This window comes from Clarias gariepinus, chromosome 22 (assembly GCF_024256425.1).
Source record: "Clarias gariepinus isolate MV-2021 ecotype Netherlands chromosome 22, CGAR_prim_01v2, whole genome shotgun sequence".
Taxonomy (NCBI): Eukaryota; Metazoa; Chordata; class Actinopteri; order Siluriformes; family Clariidae; genus Clarias; species Clarias gariepinus.
The window spans coordinates 11,266,305-11,282,713 of record NC_071121.1 but is presented as its reverse complement, the minus strand read 5'-3'; the positions used below and the strand labels follow the sequence as shown (position 1 = coordinate 11,282,713).

The 16,409-nt window shown below is 38.1% G+C and overlaps 1 protein-coding gene across 4 annotated transcripts; it reads right to left on the bottom strand.

The window, feature by feature from the left end:
- Positions 1-386: 386 nt before the first annotated feature.
- Positions 387-11,020, bottom strand: rcc2 (regulator of chromosome condensation 2). 4 transcript variants are annotated; one of them, XM_053483263.1, is made up of 13 exons: positions 10,827-11,020; positions 9,724-9,941; positions 7,485-7,578; positions 6,425-6,568; positions 5,504-5,635; positions 5,002-5,090; positions 4,734-4,848; positions 4,480-4,646; positions 3,848-4,028; positions 3,668-3,773; positions 3,480-3,552; positions 2,199-2,276; positions 387-1,224 (listed from the first exon to the last, which is right to left on the bottom strand). In XM_053483263.1, exons 2-13 carry the CDS (start codon positions 9,925-9,927, stop codon positions 1,120-1,122), a joined length of 1,488 nt encoding a protein of 495 aa, XP_053339238.1. In that variant the 5' UTR covers positions 9,928-9,941; positions 10,827-11,020; the 3' UTR covers positions 387-1,119. The 4 variants fall into 4 exon arrangements, with proteins under 4 accessions (XP_053339238.1, XP_053339237.1, XP_053339240.1 ...); XM_053483262.1 differs by having other exon boundaries at positions 10,723-11,017; XM_053483265.1 differs by lacking the exon at positions 10,827-11,020 and adding an exon at positions 10,505-10,592.
- Between the last annotated feature and the right edge of the window lie 5,389 nt (positions 11,021-16,409).

The following is a 16,409-nucleotide window of genomic DNA, read 5'->3' as shown; positions in this document are numbered from 1 at the left end:
TAATTGGTAGTGTTGATTATACCACCATAACGGCAGCTCTAAAATTAGGTATGCTCCACATAACTGAAAGCAAAGAATTGATAAATTGTGTAATCTTTGCTAGTGAAGTCTACTGTAGAAATGTTTAAGAGAGCCTTTGGCTGATGACTTGAGTTTCTTAGACAGTAACCAAAGCTGCATTGCTATGCTTTTAACTGGTGTTAACAGTTCCATAACTTAAAGTAATGCATATAAAAATTTGCATTGAAAAATTGCTGCAGAATGTAAGGGGAAAAACAAAAAACAAAACTCTTGTGTTGGAAAAAGGATGTATTCACTAATACCGGTAACACATTCCACAATTTGTGGAACTCAAACATCCGAATAAATGAAGCCCACAAAGCAGATACCAACATAAACACAAACCTTTATTTAAAATTATGAAAACATTTGGGCATCCTAATGGACACATTTTCCAAACAAAAATGATTTGGGGCCTTACACAAAGATTTATCCTGCAGAGTCTGTTACTTAGACAACTTAAATACAGGTAGTTTACTAGAATGAGAAACATGGGGATGACAACAAGCACAAGTGAGAACACAAAAGAAATGGCACAGTACATAAAACGTTTTAAGTGACTGCAAACAAAAATACAACCTGCCATGGTCCCAGATTACATAGTGATGGAAGATCTTTGGGACAACAAAAGCATCCACAGCCTGAATGACTTGATCACTTAAAAAGGCACAAGCATGGAGTGTTGGTCTTTTCAGTGATGCCAGCTAATGTATCATTAGCTTAAACGGTCTGCCTCAAAATGATTTAGCACCAATTATTTGAAGAGAGCAGACAACAGTTCTTTCCAGCCAACTTAGTGGAGAAAAAAAGAAAATACAAAAAAACTTTTTTGAACTTCCTTTAGGAATGTATAAGTGAATAGAAGAATTCCAAATGAAGGTTAAGTGCTTGGAGAGAGCCATATGAGGGCTCCTTCTCAGCTCCAGAAGTCCTAATAAAGAAGAATTGTAACTCAACCAAACTGTGACTACCCCAGTGACCTAGAAGGCAGAGAGTCTGTGCGGAAAAACAGAAGCCTCTGCATAACATGGTGGTGGTGATTGACAGAACATGGCAAAATCACAGTGTGCGCGGATTGTACTCTGGTAGCTTCTTGAGTTTCTCCTTCTCCTGATCAGTTTCCTGACGGGCAATAACCAGAGAGTGAGCGTAACCCATCGCCACCTGAAACAAAAATGTCAAATTGTTACTGCAGGCCACTAATAATAGGCGACTTATAAAGAGGTCTATATAAAGTTTTTGGAAAGAAATACCATCTTTACAGCATTGGACATGCTCAGAGCACTACCGTTACCGTAATCCTACATATAATGTTGCTTCTATATGGTAATAAAAAAAACAAAAACAAACTAATGTAGATTCCATTACGGCTAATAAAGTGGCAACTATGTGCACATCACATTTAAGGATAAGTAATTTGTAGGGGGGAAACCCAATGCAGCATGAAATAAGAGAATAATTAACTATGAGGTAATGACTGGCTGTGACTACCCAGAAACTGAATGTTTTTCTATAACAGCATGTCCACTGAATGTTTTATTCCATTTCATGCAATGCTAATTAACCAGTAATTCCCATTGCTATTGTACCCATTTGTTCCTGTTCTTTGCCAAAAGGCAAAAAAAAAAAAAAAAAAAAAAACTTTCCCATGTTTGAAAACTTGAAGGTTAAAAGTGCAGATACTCCTTCCAAAAGTGTTAATTGTTTCCTCACAGGAAACCTCATGTCAATGATTTTAAATAGGTGTAGAGCGTCTGACGATCCCTGCAAGCTGTTACTGTAGAAACATCATGGATAACCAAGCTCAGCCAGAGTCATGCTGTATAGAAAATTAAACAACGCATTCAGATTTCCTGTGGTATAACTGCCTTTGATACTCTGCATTTTACCCCCACCCCCACCCATGTGCTTGGAGATCCTGAATCAGTTATACAGCAATATTTAAATAAAAACTACTAAGCCAAGCCTTGTACGTGTATCTAGGCGAGGACTTTCCACTTAAGAATTCTATGCTGGTCATTAGAGACCCAGGTTATTCTCAGTATTTCCAACTACATTTTCCTAATTACAAAATCAGGTATTCACAGATTTAATTAATCATTTTCAATGGTGCAATAGTGCCCCCCCCCCACACACACCTGTTCTGAATACACTCCATCCAGAGTTTTGACCTCCTGAGCTGTGGTGGATGATTTGGGCTTGTTGTCTCCATATCCCTATAAAAACAATACAAGACTTGTACAGTGAGAGAACTGAACTGCATTAAGAAATGTAAAAACAGACATACAGATAAATAAGTGCTTTCGATCAGCGTTATTCCTTCCTTTTGTAGGACCTTCATAGCTAAAAAAAAAGCCCCACCCTTCGTACCCCGATTAAACACAAGATAAGATGATGTACTGTGTTTCAGATATACTAAAATTACAACTTTCAAAATTGCTTAATTTGGTCCTTTGAACGCCATCTGATCTGGGCCACAATAGCTGGATAGAGTAAAAGGTATAGGAGAACTTTATAATAAAATAGCACTAGAGAAAATTGATTAAAATCATTTGGTTTGCTTTAAAAGAGTGCTACTGATGTCTAAAGAGGCCACCAAATTCTATTCATCTTGTAGCTCTAGTAACATGCATATGATTTAATGTATTGCTTAAATCAGACAAAAAATCCAAAAAAAAACATCCTGATGTGTTTGTCTGTGCATGCATCACATAAAAACTACTGAACAAATTTTAGTAGAGGTTTTACTGTTGTATTTGACTGAGATTGAGGTAACATAGACTTTGTTTCTTTGCAATTGGGCCACGGGAAGAGAAGGAGCTAATTTAAAATTTAAATTTGAAAAAAAAAAAAAAAAAAACACGTATCATTAAAAAAAATTCAAAAATTCAACAGATGCCGTATATTTTTTAAAACATATGTGAATGCGCAATTAAATTCCATGCGAACAAAGTCGCAGACACACCTAGTCTAATATCCTTAATACGCGAGGTCACATCCCCAAGCCAGAGTGCACTTCTCTATTCGTTTACGTTAACAAAGTGCTGACATGCTTGTTTCTTTTGCGCCCTGTTGCAGGTTTTCCAAAGATTAACCAAAATGAGGGCACAACTTTATTTATTTAAAGACTAACATCAAACTCTCACAAGGGCAGGAAAACAGTAAGGCATACACACATTAGGATTTTACAAGCAAGTATCCAGTGTCGACTAAATCGCAAAAACGATTTATTGCGGAATCTAATCTGGGTTATGGTCAATATTCTTGCCCTTTAGCAGGTTTAAGATTACACACTTGGCAGAAAAAAAAAACCTTTTAAGAATAAAAGCCTCCGGGATCATGCAAGATCAACAACAAACAACTCTAAATTCAATAATCTGTTCAAATAAAATTTTAACTATGCGGTAAGCCAAACTTACCAATTCACCAAATGTGGGTGAGGGTCCCCAGCTTATGGTGCTCTCATCAGCAGCAATGATGATACTGCTCTTCCTGAGAAACCAATGAGGACAGTGATTAACCTGGTGCACACTTTGAAACAAATGTTATCTATTGCATTTCCTTGGCATGACACTAGAGGCACAACTACAGAAAGCTAAACTCTCACCCGCAGGCCAGACTGCGAATTTTCCAGCCACACAGGTCCTGAACAGCTTTTGGGTACATGGTGGACTCACGAGATGTATTTGTCACACCCCAGAAAAACAGCCCACCTAAAAACAAAAGAACAAAAACATGGCAAACTTGGCAAACTCTTTCAGACTCAGTCACTTACAGAGCCACTTACCCATTTCACTGACAGCAAAGGAACACTGATATCCACAGTATATCTGGGTCGCTCCACGACCAGGGAAATCAAAAAGCTTGACCAAACGAGGGACCATCTCATCCTTCTGTTCGGTATGGCCCAGACGTCCGTAGCCTCCGAAACCCCAGGAGAAAACGCGCTTCTGCGAGTCCAGCACCAGCTATAAATAAGCAACCCAGTCATCATCAGTTAGATAAAATGTCCTGAATGTAAGGTCCTTCATTTTATTTCTAGGTCAGCTTTGCATAACAGCTTGTATAATATTTGTGGTTGAAACGAGGCTGCCAAGGACATGTTTAGACTGGAAACAGTCACCCGCAACCCCTTTAATCCAACACATCTTATGTTTCAAAAGTCTAAACATTTAAGGCAAATCCTTTTAACCCGTTCTTGTCTGTTATATACCAAATTCATGTCAACATAGTTTCACAAACATTCATGTCCAACTTAAACAAACTTGAACAAATGATCAAGTTAGACTAAACTTTTTAAGCATTACAAATTTTAAAACTTACATTTTTGAGGGAAAAAAGGGTTGTAGGAAAAACTATGAACTTTGTAAAATAATATAAAAAAAAACAACAACAAAAAAAATCAGACTGGGTACTTACTGTGTGATTGGCACCACACACAACATCCCGCACCACAACATTGGGTACAGGCATCACCTGACCATCTTTGGTCTTCTCAATGAAAATGGCCACTCGTCGAGCAATAAGCTCACAGTCAAACTCGATACGCTGGGCTCGAGCTATGAATTTCCCATCTGAGTTATGTCCTGTTGGAAGCATAATAAACACAAAACTGAACAATCTGAATAAAATGATACGGATCTAACAGTCCTTTAAATATTATAATAGATTACCTAGCTGGCCATACTCCGGACACCCAAAAGAGTAAATATTGCCCTTACAGTCCACCACCATGCTGAACTCAGCACCACATGCCACTTTAACTATAGGCTGTCCATTGTACAAGATCTGCATACAAAACAATAAAAATTAGACAGTTTATGCAAATCAACACGACTCACTAGTTTATTACTGAATTTAACTGAAAGATTCAAGAAAACAATCAACTTTGCATCCTAATATATGAATTGTTTTCACTGTAAATCAACATTTGTTTCTTACTGTAGCTGGGCTCAGGACTGCATCTGTCTGATTGCCCTGACCAAGCTGGCCAAGTTTGTTCTCTCCAAATGAGTAGGCAGTACCATTTTCTGCAGAGAAAAACACCGGTTAAACCAACAATTTAAACAGCAACATCCAGCTCTACTTGGATCTCACTCAATCCAAAAAAATAAATAAATAATTTTTTATATATACATTTCACTCTCAGCCATCAGAAATAAAGGTCACTAAACAGGAAATAGTATACAAAGGATTTGAGTTGCACTTTAAATCCGTTTTTTTCCTCTTGTGCTATAATAGAAGATATTGCATGTGAAATCAATTATATTCACTTTGGAAAAACCCTGAAGTGTTTTGGGGCGAAGGACTAACAGACTATTGGAAAATATTTCAAGCAGGAACATTGTAAAATGCTTGCAGAAGCTGGTGAGTAAGCTTCCAGTAGCTGTGAGATTAAACTCCCACGCAGCCGTTTCCTACATTCTTCACTAGGTCAGTCTACCTGTTAAAGCAAGGGTGTGGTTCCGACCGCAGGCAGCCGACACTATGACCTCCTCCCCCAAACCCTCCACAAGCTTCGGAGCGTCCAATCGCTTGGTGTCTCCATGGCCCAACTGGCCCTTATCATTGCGACCTGATGAAGCAACAAAGAGGTTATTTTTTTATCAATTTTGTCCAAACAAAGTAGACGACCATTTAAATAGTATGACTTCACTTTAGTGTTAGTTTATGGTACTTAAGGATTAGCATTTGTAAACTCCTCCTTAGTAGTGGCTCTGAATTGAATTCTTAATTATGTGGCACTGTTGCAACTAAAACAAGAAAACACTAACCCAGCTCTTTTTCTTTTTTATAAACTACACTGAATGTGCTGAAGTGGATCTCGCTCTGCAAGATAATTTGACTGACATATTTGGAAAAATTTTTTTTTGTATAGTTCATAAAATAATCAAATACATTGGCAAAGAGGTAGTATTCTCTTTGAATAAATGTACAAAAAGTAAATGCCTCATTACTTCGTGAGAAGACCAACTATGCAAATTTTCAAAATTCTTACTAAAGACACCACACAGAGATACAAACATTTAAATAATTATATTCATTCAGGTACCTGTTTATTGTCTATGCATCTGACAATATCACCAGAGCTAAACACGAGATTGAATTTTTAAAGTTTGAAACACCCCTGAATGTTTACTATACACACTTGCACACAAATGTAAATAGAAAAATTACAGTTTTTTTTATGTTGCATATATAAAGACCCAATTTTTTTAGATTGCAGGATGCAACACACAATGTGCTCTACTAACATTTATCCCACACCACAAATACAAAAACTCTTAACATATCAAGTTATGTTACTTAGGTTATTTTGTTTTTCAATGTATGCAAGGAACAACAATAACGTAGTGCCACTCACCCCAGCTCCAGAGTTTGCCTTCAGTGGTGATGAGCAGGCTGTGGGCGGCACAGGGCCCTGACACCACACTGCTCACCATCACGTCATTCAGACAGCCATAGCGATGAGGACCCCACAGATTTTGGCCCAGGTTCCTGTATGCAGCTTTACACATAAAACATTAGTAAAAAAAAAAAAAAAAAACAAAAAAAACGGTATATACACAGTTTCATAAAATAAAATGAAACCATACAAAAAAATAAATAAATAAATCGAACGAATGATCCTTAAAATACCCTAGATATAGAATAGTATGAAATCATCAGTTATGACTAACTTGGGCTTTTTTTTTTTTTTAAAGCATGCATGATTTCTTGAAGCGTAACCGTTTGAGCAGCCATGGCCAAAATCTATTCATTATTGATCCCATAAGGCTGCGGCCTACATGCTGCACAGCTGTTACAACACCACCTGAAGCCAGAGTAAACCAAGGTAAATAGGAACGTTTATCAGCTTCAACTTCATTCAGGACCAAAAAAAAAAAAAAAAAAAAAAACAGCTGCTTAGAATTTATTCGTTATCTTTTATTAAAAAAAAAAAAAAAAAAAAAAAAACTTATAAGTTGTGCATTGCTCTTAGACATGATCTGCTCCTATACAATTTTAGCCAATGCGTGGTTTATGGATTGCAATTAAGGGGAGTCTAAGTCTTCAGTATAAATATAAATCGTCAAGTGCTCATTGCGGATCCTTGTCCAAATGCTCTGCTTGAGCTTGGTTGATAAAAACCACCTTGGTTGATGATTACCACCTATTTTAAGTAACATGACCACTTAAGTATGAAAAATATAATTAACTGCAATTATAAACGGGCTTATGAAGATCAGGGGTTTTCCCCTGTAAACATATTACACAAGTGTATGTTTACACACGGCTCAGTTTAGGTATATCCCATAATTAGTTTAGAGTGTTTAAGATATGAGCAAGTTTAATTAAAACACTTGCACTTGTTTAACTTGCAATCTTTTAGATGATAAACATTCAGCCAGGAAAAAATTTTTTTTTTGCATGTGTGTAGGTACCTTGCTGCTTTGGCACTTCTTTTCGGCCGATCAGGTCCCAGTTAGTAGCCCCAAAAATGAGCAACTGACCTTTGACCTTGGGCACCTCAAGTTTCTATAGGAGTAAAAAGAAAAGAAAAAAGAATATAACTGTAACAACAAGCCTAACATTAAAACTGAATTGCATCATGTTAAGATTTTTTTTTTCAAATATACCTGATAAAACACAATCTATTTAATTATTGTTGTCATCTTCCAGGCAACCAAACAGATGTAGTTGTGCTGCTACATCATACACCTGCACTGCATTCAGCACTTTTTAACAGGTAGCACTTTTAAGTGCATCAATATGCATTTACACTAAATTCTACTTTTTAAAAAAAATTTAATAAAAAATTTTCCATCACTGGAAAAAAGATGCTCTTGTGCATTTTAAGGTCCCTCCAACAGTGAATTATGGGTGTTTTAACATGTATTTTGCTTAGCTTATCCAATTTATTCTTATTTTTATGGTGGTTGGCATCCAGCAAGTTGCACTCCCTCACCTCATTTCTCCTTATTACGTTCTTCTTTCACACCATCAGTGTCATTAATCCTTCCAATAATATAGAAATGTGCATGACTTACTTGCATCATTTGCCTGAAACTTTAAGTATCACAATCAACCTGCCCACTGTCCTATGCAAACTTTACTTTGATTGAAATATGTTTTCTTTACGGCTCTTTACAAAATTTCTTACTGTCTGCTTGTATAAATTTATTTTCATCTCTTTGCCAGTTATGACACTCCCTCAAATAGTATGATCACAAGCACTGGTCACGTGACTAAGTCAGTCTTTTGGAAACACTCTGATGTACAGGAAATGTACGCAAGAGAGGCAAGATATAGTGGCACAGCCACCAGAACTAGGTAGAGTAGAAACCAATGTTAAGAGTTTTTTTTTTTTTTTTTAAGAATGGAGAGTCACTGTTCAGGGAAGGAAGCTTTTAATGTTTTTAAGAAAAAATGGCCTTGATAGTCAGCCCTAAAGGACAGGAAAGATGAGAACAGTAAGATCTATAGGTGGGGGTGATGTAACTTACAGGACTCCAACTAGATGCTACTGAAAGGGGAAACACGTTGAAAAAAAAAAAAAACGGATAAAGGAGACAGTTCACAGAGCTTTGTCACAGAACAAGTCAAAACAAGATCATGGAAGGATGCACTAGATGTTTTAAGGAAGGCTGGTTTGCAAAAACGGCATTAACAGGATGGGAAGATGAGGGACAACAAGATCTACAGTTGGCATTAATGTAACCAACCTACTGGATTCCAACTGCCGTTAAACAAAGAAGACATCAGCGCAACATACAACCACCAACTTCCCCTGAGAATTAAAGACCTACAGCACTTACCAACACATTACCCCAGAGCCATTAAACACATCTGTTTGAGATACATACACAAGTGTGTGTGTAATATACACATGCATGCACACACTTCAATGTGGAGTTGCCCCCCCCGCCCCCCCTTCTTTTTATTTTATTATTATTATTATTTTATAGCTACAACAGCTTCCACTTTTCTTGGTGGAAGGCTGTCCACAAGATTTTGGAGTGTTTCTGTGGTAACTCGTGTCCATTCATTCTGTAAAGCATTTATGAGGTCATAACTGGACAGGCGCTTGATAGGTTCTGTGCGAGCCAGTCTAATTCTTCCACACCAAACTCATCAAAAATGTCTTCATATTTCTTGATTTGAGCTCTGGGGCACAGTCATGTAAGAACAGAAAAGAGACCTTCCTCAAACTATTGCAACAGTGTTGGATGGCTGGATGGATAGCATTGTCCAAGAGGTCTTGCTGAATGCTGAAGCATTAAGATTGCCCTTTACTGATCAATAACTAACAGATTTGGTCAAGCATTTGGGAATGCTAATTAACCCAATTTGCAGTGGGAGGAAACTGGAGAACCAGGAGAAAACCCAGCAAGCAAGGTGAGACCAGTTGTGTATATTGTGATTTCTACTGACCGTTTCTCTTTATGCATAACTATAAATTTTATTCTATTTATATAAAATTAATTATACCCAACTCATGAGAATAGGACAATAACATTAATAGACAATAAAGTTGAGAGAAAATGTACTGTGTTCCTGTGAGGACATTCAAGTCTCAAGAGGATACATATACGTATATTATTCCTTTTAAACAAGTTTTAGGGTTACAGTGTAGAAAAATACCCTGTCTGCTATGTGTATTTAAGTGTTATAAAGTCTTACAATTTTCTCCTTCACATCCTCAGACACTGTGACGGGCTGGAGGCCGGATTTAGTCGCTTGCTTGCCGGGCTTCTTTGTGTTTTCCTGCTCATAATCTTCAAACTCGTCGTCGCTGCTGAACTCCCGGTCTTTCTTTTTACCGCTGGCTCTCTTTCTCTTCAGTCCACCGTTCCCAGAGACATCAGTCACCTTCTTGCGTGGCATAGTAACTGCAAAATCTGACAAAAACACACACACATCGTGTAACCATGAGATTACATCTCTAACGAGCTCGACGTTATCACTTAATTCATAAATTCATTAACTTCTCACACTCAAACTTATGAGAAAGGAAGCTAAAAGCCCTGTTCACTCGAACCCTGTTCACTCGAATTTGTAAATATGTCCGGTCACATTGTTCTGCTAGCTTGAGAAAGCGTATGTGCTTAGAGTATGTGAATGATCTCACAGCTTGCGGGTGAATTAGCTTCCGTGTACAGTATCAGTGTTTACAGAGACATAAACCACGCTAAAGAAAGAGTTCCGTTATAAAAGTTTTTCAGGATATTGGAGTTATGCTCAATATCTCTCATAAGATAACGGTTAACGCGTCTGAGGGAGCGTGTGCGTGTCCGCGGCGTGTTTAGCTCGGGCATCCCCGCCGTGGAGCTCCGGCTCCGGTTGTTTCTTTGTTGTACGTTATGCGGCTGGTTAGCAAACTAGCGCCGCTAGCAGCAGCACGCGCATCCCGCCGAGCTAACTACACAATTAACCAGCGGTTAAAAATACATATAACCCGCACAAGGGAACACTCTCCCGCACACACAGCAAGAGTCTCCACGGCTGAACAGCAACTCTACGACGCCTGAAATAAACTAAACGGACGATGCAAATAAGTAAACGAGACTAAAAAAGTGATTTGACTAAAACACACGAATTTAGCCGCGTTAGCATTAAAGCCACCGCATTTGCATGCAACAAAGCCCCGTTCCCAGAACAGCGAATATAACACAAACATACCGGTTCAAAACTTTTTCCTCGCTTCTCAAATGTCGATATATTGACTTAAGGAATGTAAATGTTACTCGGAGTTGCTCTTATTAGACTTGTATACTCGTATTTACACTCGTGTATGGTGCGCTATGGGTTTCCTGATTCAGCAGCTCCGCTCATGTCTGTCCGTCTTCCTCCGCTTTTTGATTGATTTGGAACAAAAGCGCGTGCGGAGCCTCCGCCATCTAACCACGTGGGTTCAGCGCGCGCTCATTCAGCTGCACTCCAAAACTGGGGCGACACAATCAACCCCCCCCCTCGTGTCTGTCTTTCCTTCATAACACAAATCACACAAAGTTCTCTTCTTCACAAACAGCTGCGGGAACTTCAAAACTCCTGCGATTAAACTGAAAATGAGCTTTGCTCGCCACAAGCAAGTCTACACGTATAATGGTGTATTTTATTTGTACTTTTCTTAGGATTTATGAAAGAAATGCCCATACGTAGTTATCCAACTTTTAAAACCGTAAATATACTCGTATCAACTTGTATATAAAAAAAATACACAGTAAACCGCTTTAAAGTTTTTCTTTTTTTCTTTTTCTATAGCCATGTGCAGCGCCATCTGGTGGTTGGGGGGGGGGTGTCACGGGCGGCTTTTGGAGCACCAATTAACCAAATCTGCATGTCTTTAGGAGGAAACTGGCGTATCCAGAGGAAACCCACCCGAAAACTCAGGGAGAACATGCAAACTCCAAGGACACAGACACCAAGGCGGGACTTGAACCCAGAACCTGGCAGTGCAAGGCGACAGCACTAACGACTATGCCACCGTTCTGCTTAATTGGTTGGTTATGTATACTAAATTACACAAAAGATCGTACAAATTTAAAAGAAAAGTATAGATGCAAGCAACGATGTGTGGTCCCAAGCACCTGTGGCATAAGTGCCTTTTGAGCATGTTAAGACCCTTTAAAAAGGCAACACTTCCCGACTGCACTGCACAACCTGTGTGCCTTTTGAGCATGCTAACACCTCTAAAAAGCCATATACGCTGATGTTACTGAATATGGCACACGTTTAAGGCTTCTTTATAGGATATGTAGTATGTGTGTGTGTGTGTGTTTGTGTGTTCAGGATGTGTAGTATGTATGTGTGGGTGTGTGTATTTAATAGTGCTGATGTCATAAATGTTCATTTATAATAAGTAATAATAATCCTTTAAAGAATCAGCCTTCGCACATTTATGACATCAGCACTATTAAAACAGCATTATTAGAGCGTGGCAATGATGTTATTGTTACAGATGTCATAGTGCTTGTGTCCTAATAATTCCTAGAAGAACAAGAGGTTTCTTGCACATTTATTACATCAGCACTATTAAAACAGCATTATTATAGTGCTGATGTCATAGTGCTTCGGCCCTAAAAACTACTACAAAAGTTAAATATCACATAGATTTCTTTTTGTAAGATTAAGTTAATTGACCACAAGGACCTTTTTAAATATCTATTTTAGCCGTCTCTGTCTGAAGCTAATACAGGATATAATTATAATTATGATGCTGTTTATTATTGCTATTTTTAAGTCACGAACAGATCATGTGCAAATAACATTTTTTCAATTCAATTCTTTTTTCTAGCACTCTAAACACTGGTCATCATTGCTAAGCAGCTTTACAAAATCAAAAAGAAAATTAGGGAAATGAGCTTTTCAATGTTTGGGGAAATGTGTATAAATCAAAATGATTACATTGGTACTGATAAACAAGCTGAGGGCAGCAGTGGCAAGAAAAAACACCCTGACAATAGGAAGAAACCAGAACCAGACTCAACAGAGAGTTGTTAGAAAGCTGGAAGTTATTAACTATTTTAAAAAGTTTCAGAAAAGTTAAAATTGAGTTATTGGAGTTTTTCATAGAAAACTCTTCACTCTCACTCATTGTCTGCTTTATCTTGTATTCAGAGTCATGGGGGGGGGGGGCTGGAGCCTATCCCAGGAGGCTTAGGGCACAAGGTGGGGTGCCAATCCATCACAAGGCACACACATACAGTCTGGCAGCTTAGGAGCAGCGGGTGTAGCTCGACAGAGAGCGAGAGAGAGAGAATAGTTGGGTAATGGTTAAAGTCCCAGAATAAGGTGAATGCAGGACTGACTATGACATCATAATTAAAAGGAAGAGCTAGAAAGAAGATTCCAGGGAAGAGCAACTAGTCACCCCACCATTAACAAATCTAAATAATCAATAAGAGTGGGGAAAGAGAGCATCTAAACATACAAGTTCACCAGAATACTCTACGTCCTTGGCTCGCCCAGATCTGCTCCTTTACCTAGGACAAATCTATTCACAGATGGCCTGGCTGAATAACTAGTTTTTAAGCCTAGACGTAAATATTGAGACTGTGTCTGAATCATAAAAATTAATTGGAAGGCCATTACATAAATTTTGTAATGGCCTTCCTTTGTAAAGCTTCACTGCTGTAGATTTCATCATACATGGTACTGAAAAGCAGTCTGCTTATTATGATCGGAGTAGGTGTGGCGGATCATAAAACATTTCATTAAACAACAAATTTCACAAAATTCAGTGGAAGCCACTGCAGTGCGAATGAAATCAGGTGATGTGCTCATATCTTCTGGTTCTAGTGAGGACTCTGGCTGCTGCATTCTGGACTAACTGGAATATCATTATAATGTTACATCACCTAGTTGAACATGCAGACAGTAAAGCATTACAATAATCCAACCTAGAAGTGACAAAAGCATGAACAAATTTTTCTGCTTTGTGTATTGACAAAGTATTGCTTATCTTGGTAATATTTCTAAGACGAAAAAATGATATCCTAGTAATATTATTTACATGAGCTTCAAATGAAAGACTGGAGTCTATAATCACATCAAGGCCTTTTACTGTGACAGGAGGAAGTTAATTGTGTGTGAGTGTGTGCATACACACTGATCAGCCATAACACATAAATTATCACAGGTGACATGAATAAGGTTGATTTATATTATTTAAATTGCACATGACAGGAGGTGGTATATACAGTATTGTATTAAACAGCTAGTTAACAGTATGTTTTTGAAATTTGAAAGCAGGAAATGGACAAACCTAAGGATCCGAGTAAGTACCTATCACAAGAAGTCCAAATAAAGACATCCAGTGCACCAACAACAGGATCGTGGGTGCCTGGTGCTCATAGATGTGCATCAGGAGTGAAGGCTAGCACAGCTGTCTTGATTTCAAAGAATAAAGGTAAAGAACATAGTCTATTAAAGATTGTGTATGTGTATGGGGCTGCACTGTCTAAGACCGGTCAGAGTGCCCATACTCACCCAGTCTACCACTGAAAGCGTTTACCCCACAGTCAAGTTTTAATGTTCATAGCTGATTGCTATCTCCTCCTCAGGTAAGTGCAATCCATGAAAAGGCAAACTACAAGGAAATGACAGGACCTATTGCTTATGTCTTGGTGCCATTTCTCACTTCAGAGGTCTTCTGGAGTTCATGTTTTCAAAGGCAAGTGCTGTTTTGGTGGCACAAAGTGATCTGCACAATATTAGGCAGGTTGCTTTACTGTTTTCACTGATATATTTTGCTTTCAAAAAGGAAGACTTTCTCATACTGTATTTATTTTAATGTAGTGTTGAGGTATAATTCTTCAGGCTGGATGAAGGATGTTTTTGTCTCTCATCTTTGACAAGTTGTTGTCTTTTTTTTTCAGTCCAGTCTTTGTTAAGACATACAGTGTCCCATGAATCATTCAAGCGTTAAATACATTTAAGGCAAGGCATGGACCAGTAAGAAACTGTTGCAGATGATGACAAATGATCAGGTCGGTGGTTAGTATGCTGGTGAAGCTGAATGCTGAGTGGTTGGAACAGATGACAGGGGAAATGAGATTGCTGCTGAGATTGTTAGATATATATTTATAAAGTAAGTTGTATCTTTAGGCACTTTGCAGCCTCTCGCAGTGGAACATTTGTTCCCAATTCTTTAACTTAATCAAAACATTATTTACTTTATTATAAAGAAATGAAAGGTTTGCTCAAGACTTTTGTACAGTACTGTACAGTACACACACATACCACTGTATAAACAAGTCTTGTCCTGTGAAGCAGTGGTGCAGCTCTTACTTTTTCTCAGACAACTGAATAAGTATATCATGTGTTACAGTTTGTCTTCCTGTCTTTAGAGTGCCTCAGGAGGTTTCTCACCATTAAAGCTAGCACCAAAATTCTTTCTGCTTTTAGCCTGCTGTGAAGGTGGGAGACAGATGTCAATGCTTTGCCGTTGGCTCTTAGAGAAAATGCATTTTATACTTGAAAATCTTTACTTTGTTAAAAGCTTAAGAGCTAGGAAGTATCAAGCAATCACGCTGATGGAGAAGGTTCTATTTACCGCCCACAGGTATGAGTGATGAAGTATCGTTCACAATGGTTGTCTTACAGTATGTCCCTCAAGTGTGACATCCTCAACCCATACACAAGCTTCATCTCTACATCTTTGAAATATTTAATCGAACAAACATTCCACTGCCAAGTACTGTACTGTACTTCTCCAGTGTCCCATTTCTGAAATTTAGTCAAAATGCTTTTTCTATTTAAACTAAAAAGGGTGAATGCTTAAGGCATTTATGCCCAACCCCATTCCAGACAATGTATCACACAGAGATTAGTTCCAACACACCCTGCTCTACTTAAGGTGTTAGATCAGCACTAGAACAAAAAGTTCCAGGTTTTAACATCCAGGTTAGCTTGCTAGAGTTTAACAGAAGGGTGTCCAATTCTATCCATAATTGACTGGTGTGACTGTAGGTATTTATTCCAGCTAAGCAGGATCTACAGTATAACTAACTCGAAGATATAACAGGTGTAGCTCTGGCTTGGTTTGAATGAAAACCTGATGGAAATCCTGATTTGTTTATTTTTCAACTCAAGTTCTTATTGATTTTAAATTTAATGACAACAACATTTGCCTATTTTAGAAATTGCTTATCTGTCATCTTGTTTGAATGTTTCAGCAGATAAAGAAAATAAAATGCAGAATAGCGTTTAGACTGATATATATATATATATATATATATATATAAATATAGATACAGATTTACATCAAGGTCTTACTACTGTATGTATATGGTGATGTTCATACAGTATTAAAAATTTCCCATTTCTTCTGACAGGTCTCTTTTTTCATTAGTCTGGCTAACATTTTTGAGCCTGACTGATAACACTTTCAGTAACTTAATATACCCACATTCTTAAGGTAGGCATTTATGTGTCATTCCAGCCACTAAGAATTAATCAGCCTGCTTAAACTATGCCTAACATAATAAGAGTAATGTTTTGAATTTTAATATGCTAAATGTCTGTCCTGTCTCCTAGGAGACATAATCTTGGCGAAGTTGGAAGTTCACACCCAAGCCACTTCCCTAGATAGTTTTCAAGAATGATGGCACCCAAAGACACTCCCATAATAAGCAAGCCAGAGTAGTCATTTCCTGTTTACACTTCAAACACAAGTTGTTTCTTATCACAACCATTCTGTGTAGTCTTACTGGTGTAGAAAAGAATCGGCACCTCATGCAGGGTGTACCTGCTTAGTGCCCCGAGCCCTGTGGCATGGGCTCCTGACTACCTGTGACAGTGTACAGTATAAACGGTATAAAGCATGAATCAAAGTGAGAATGTGTTAAATGCTTTCATGTGTCAGT

Excerpts from the sequence above, each read along its gene's own strand:
- rcc2 (XM_053483263.1), bottom strand. The coding sequence starts at position 9,927 with ATGCCACGCAAGAAGGTGACTGATGTCTCTGGGAACGGTGGACTGAAG. Across the intron at positions 4,029-4,479 it reads TGTGTGGTGCCAATCACACA|CTGGTGCTGGACTCGCAGAA; the intron begins GTAAGTACCCAG and ends GCTTATTTATAG. Across the intron at positions 2,277-3,479 it reads CACCCACATTTGGTGAATTG|GGATATGGAGACAACAAGCC; the intron begins GTAAGTTTGGCT and ends TTGTTTTTATAG.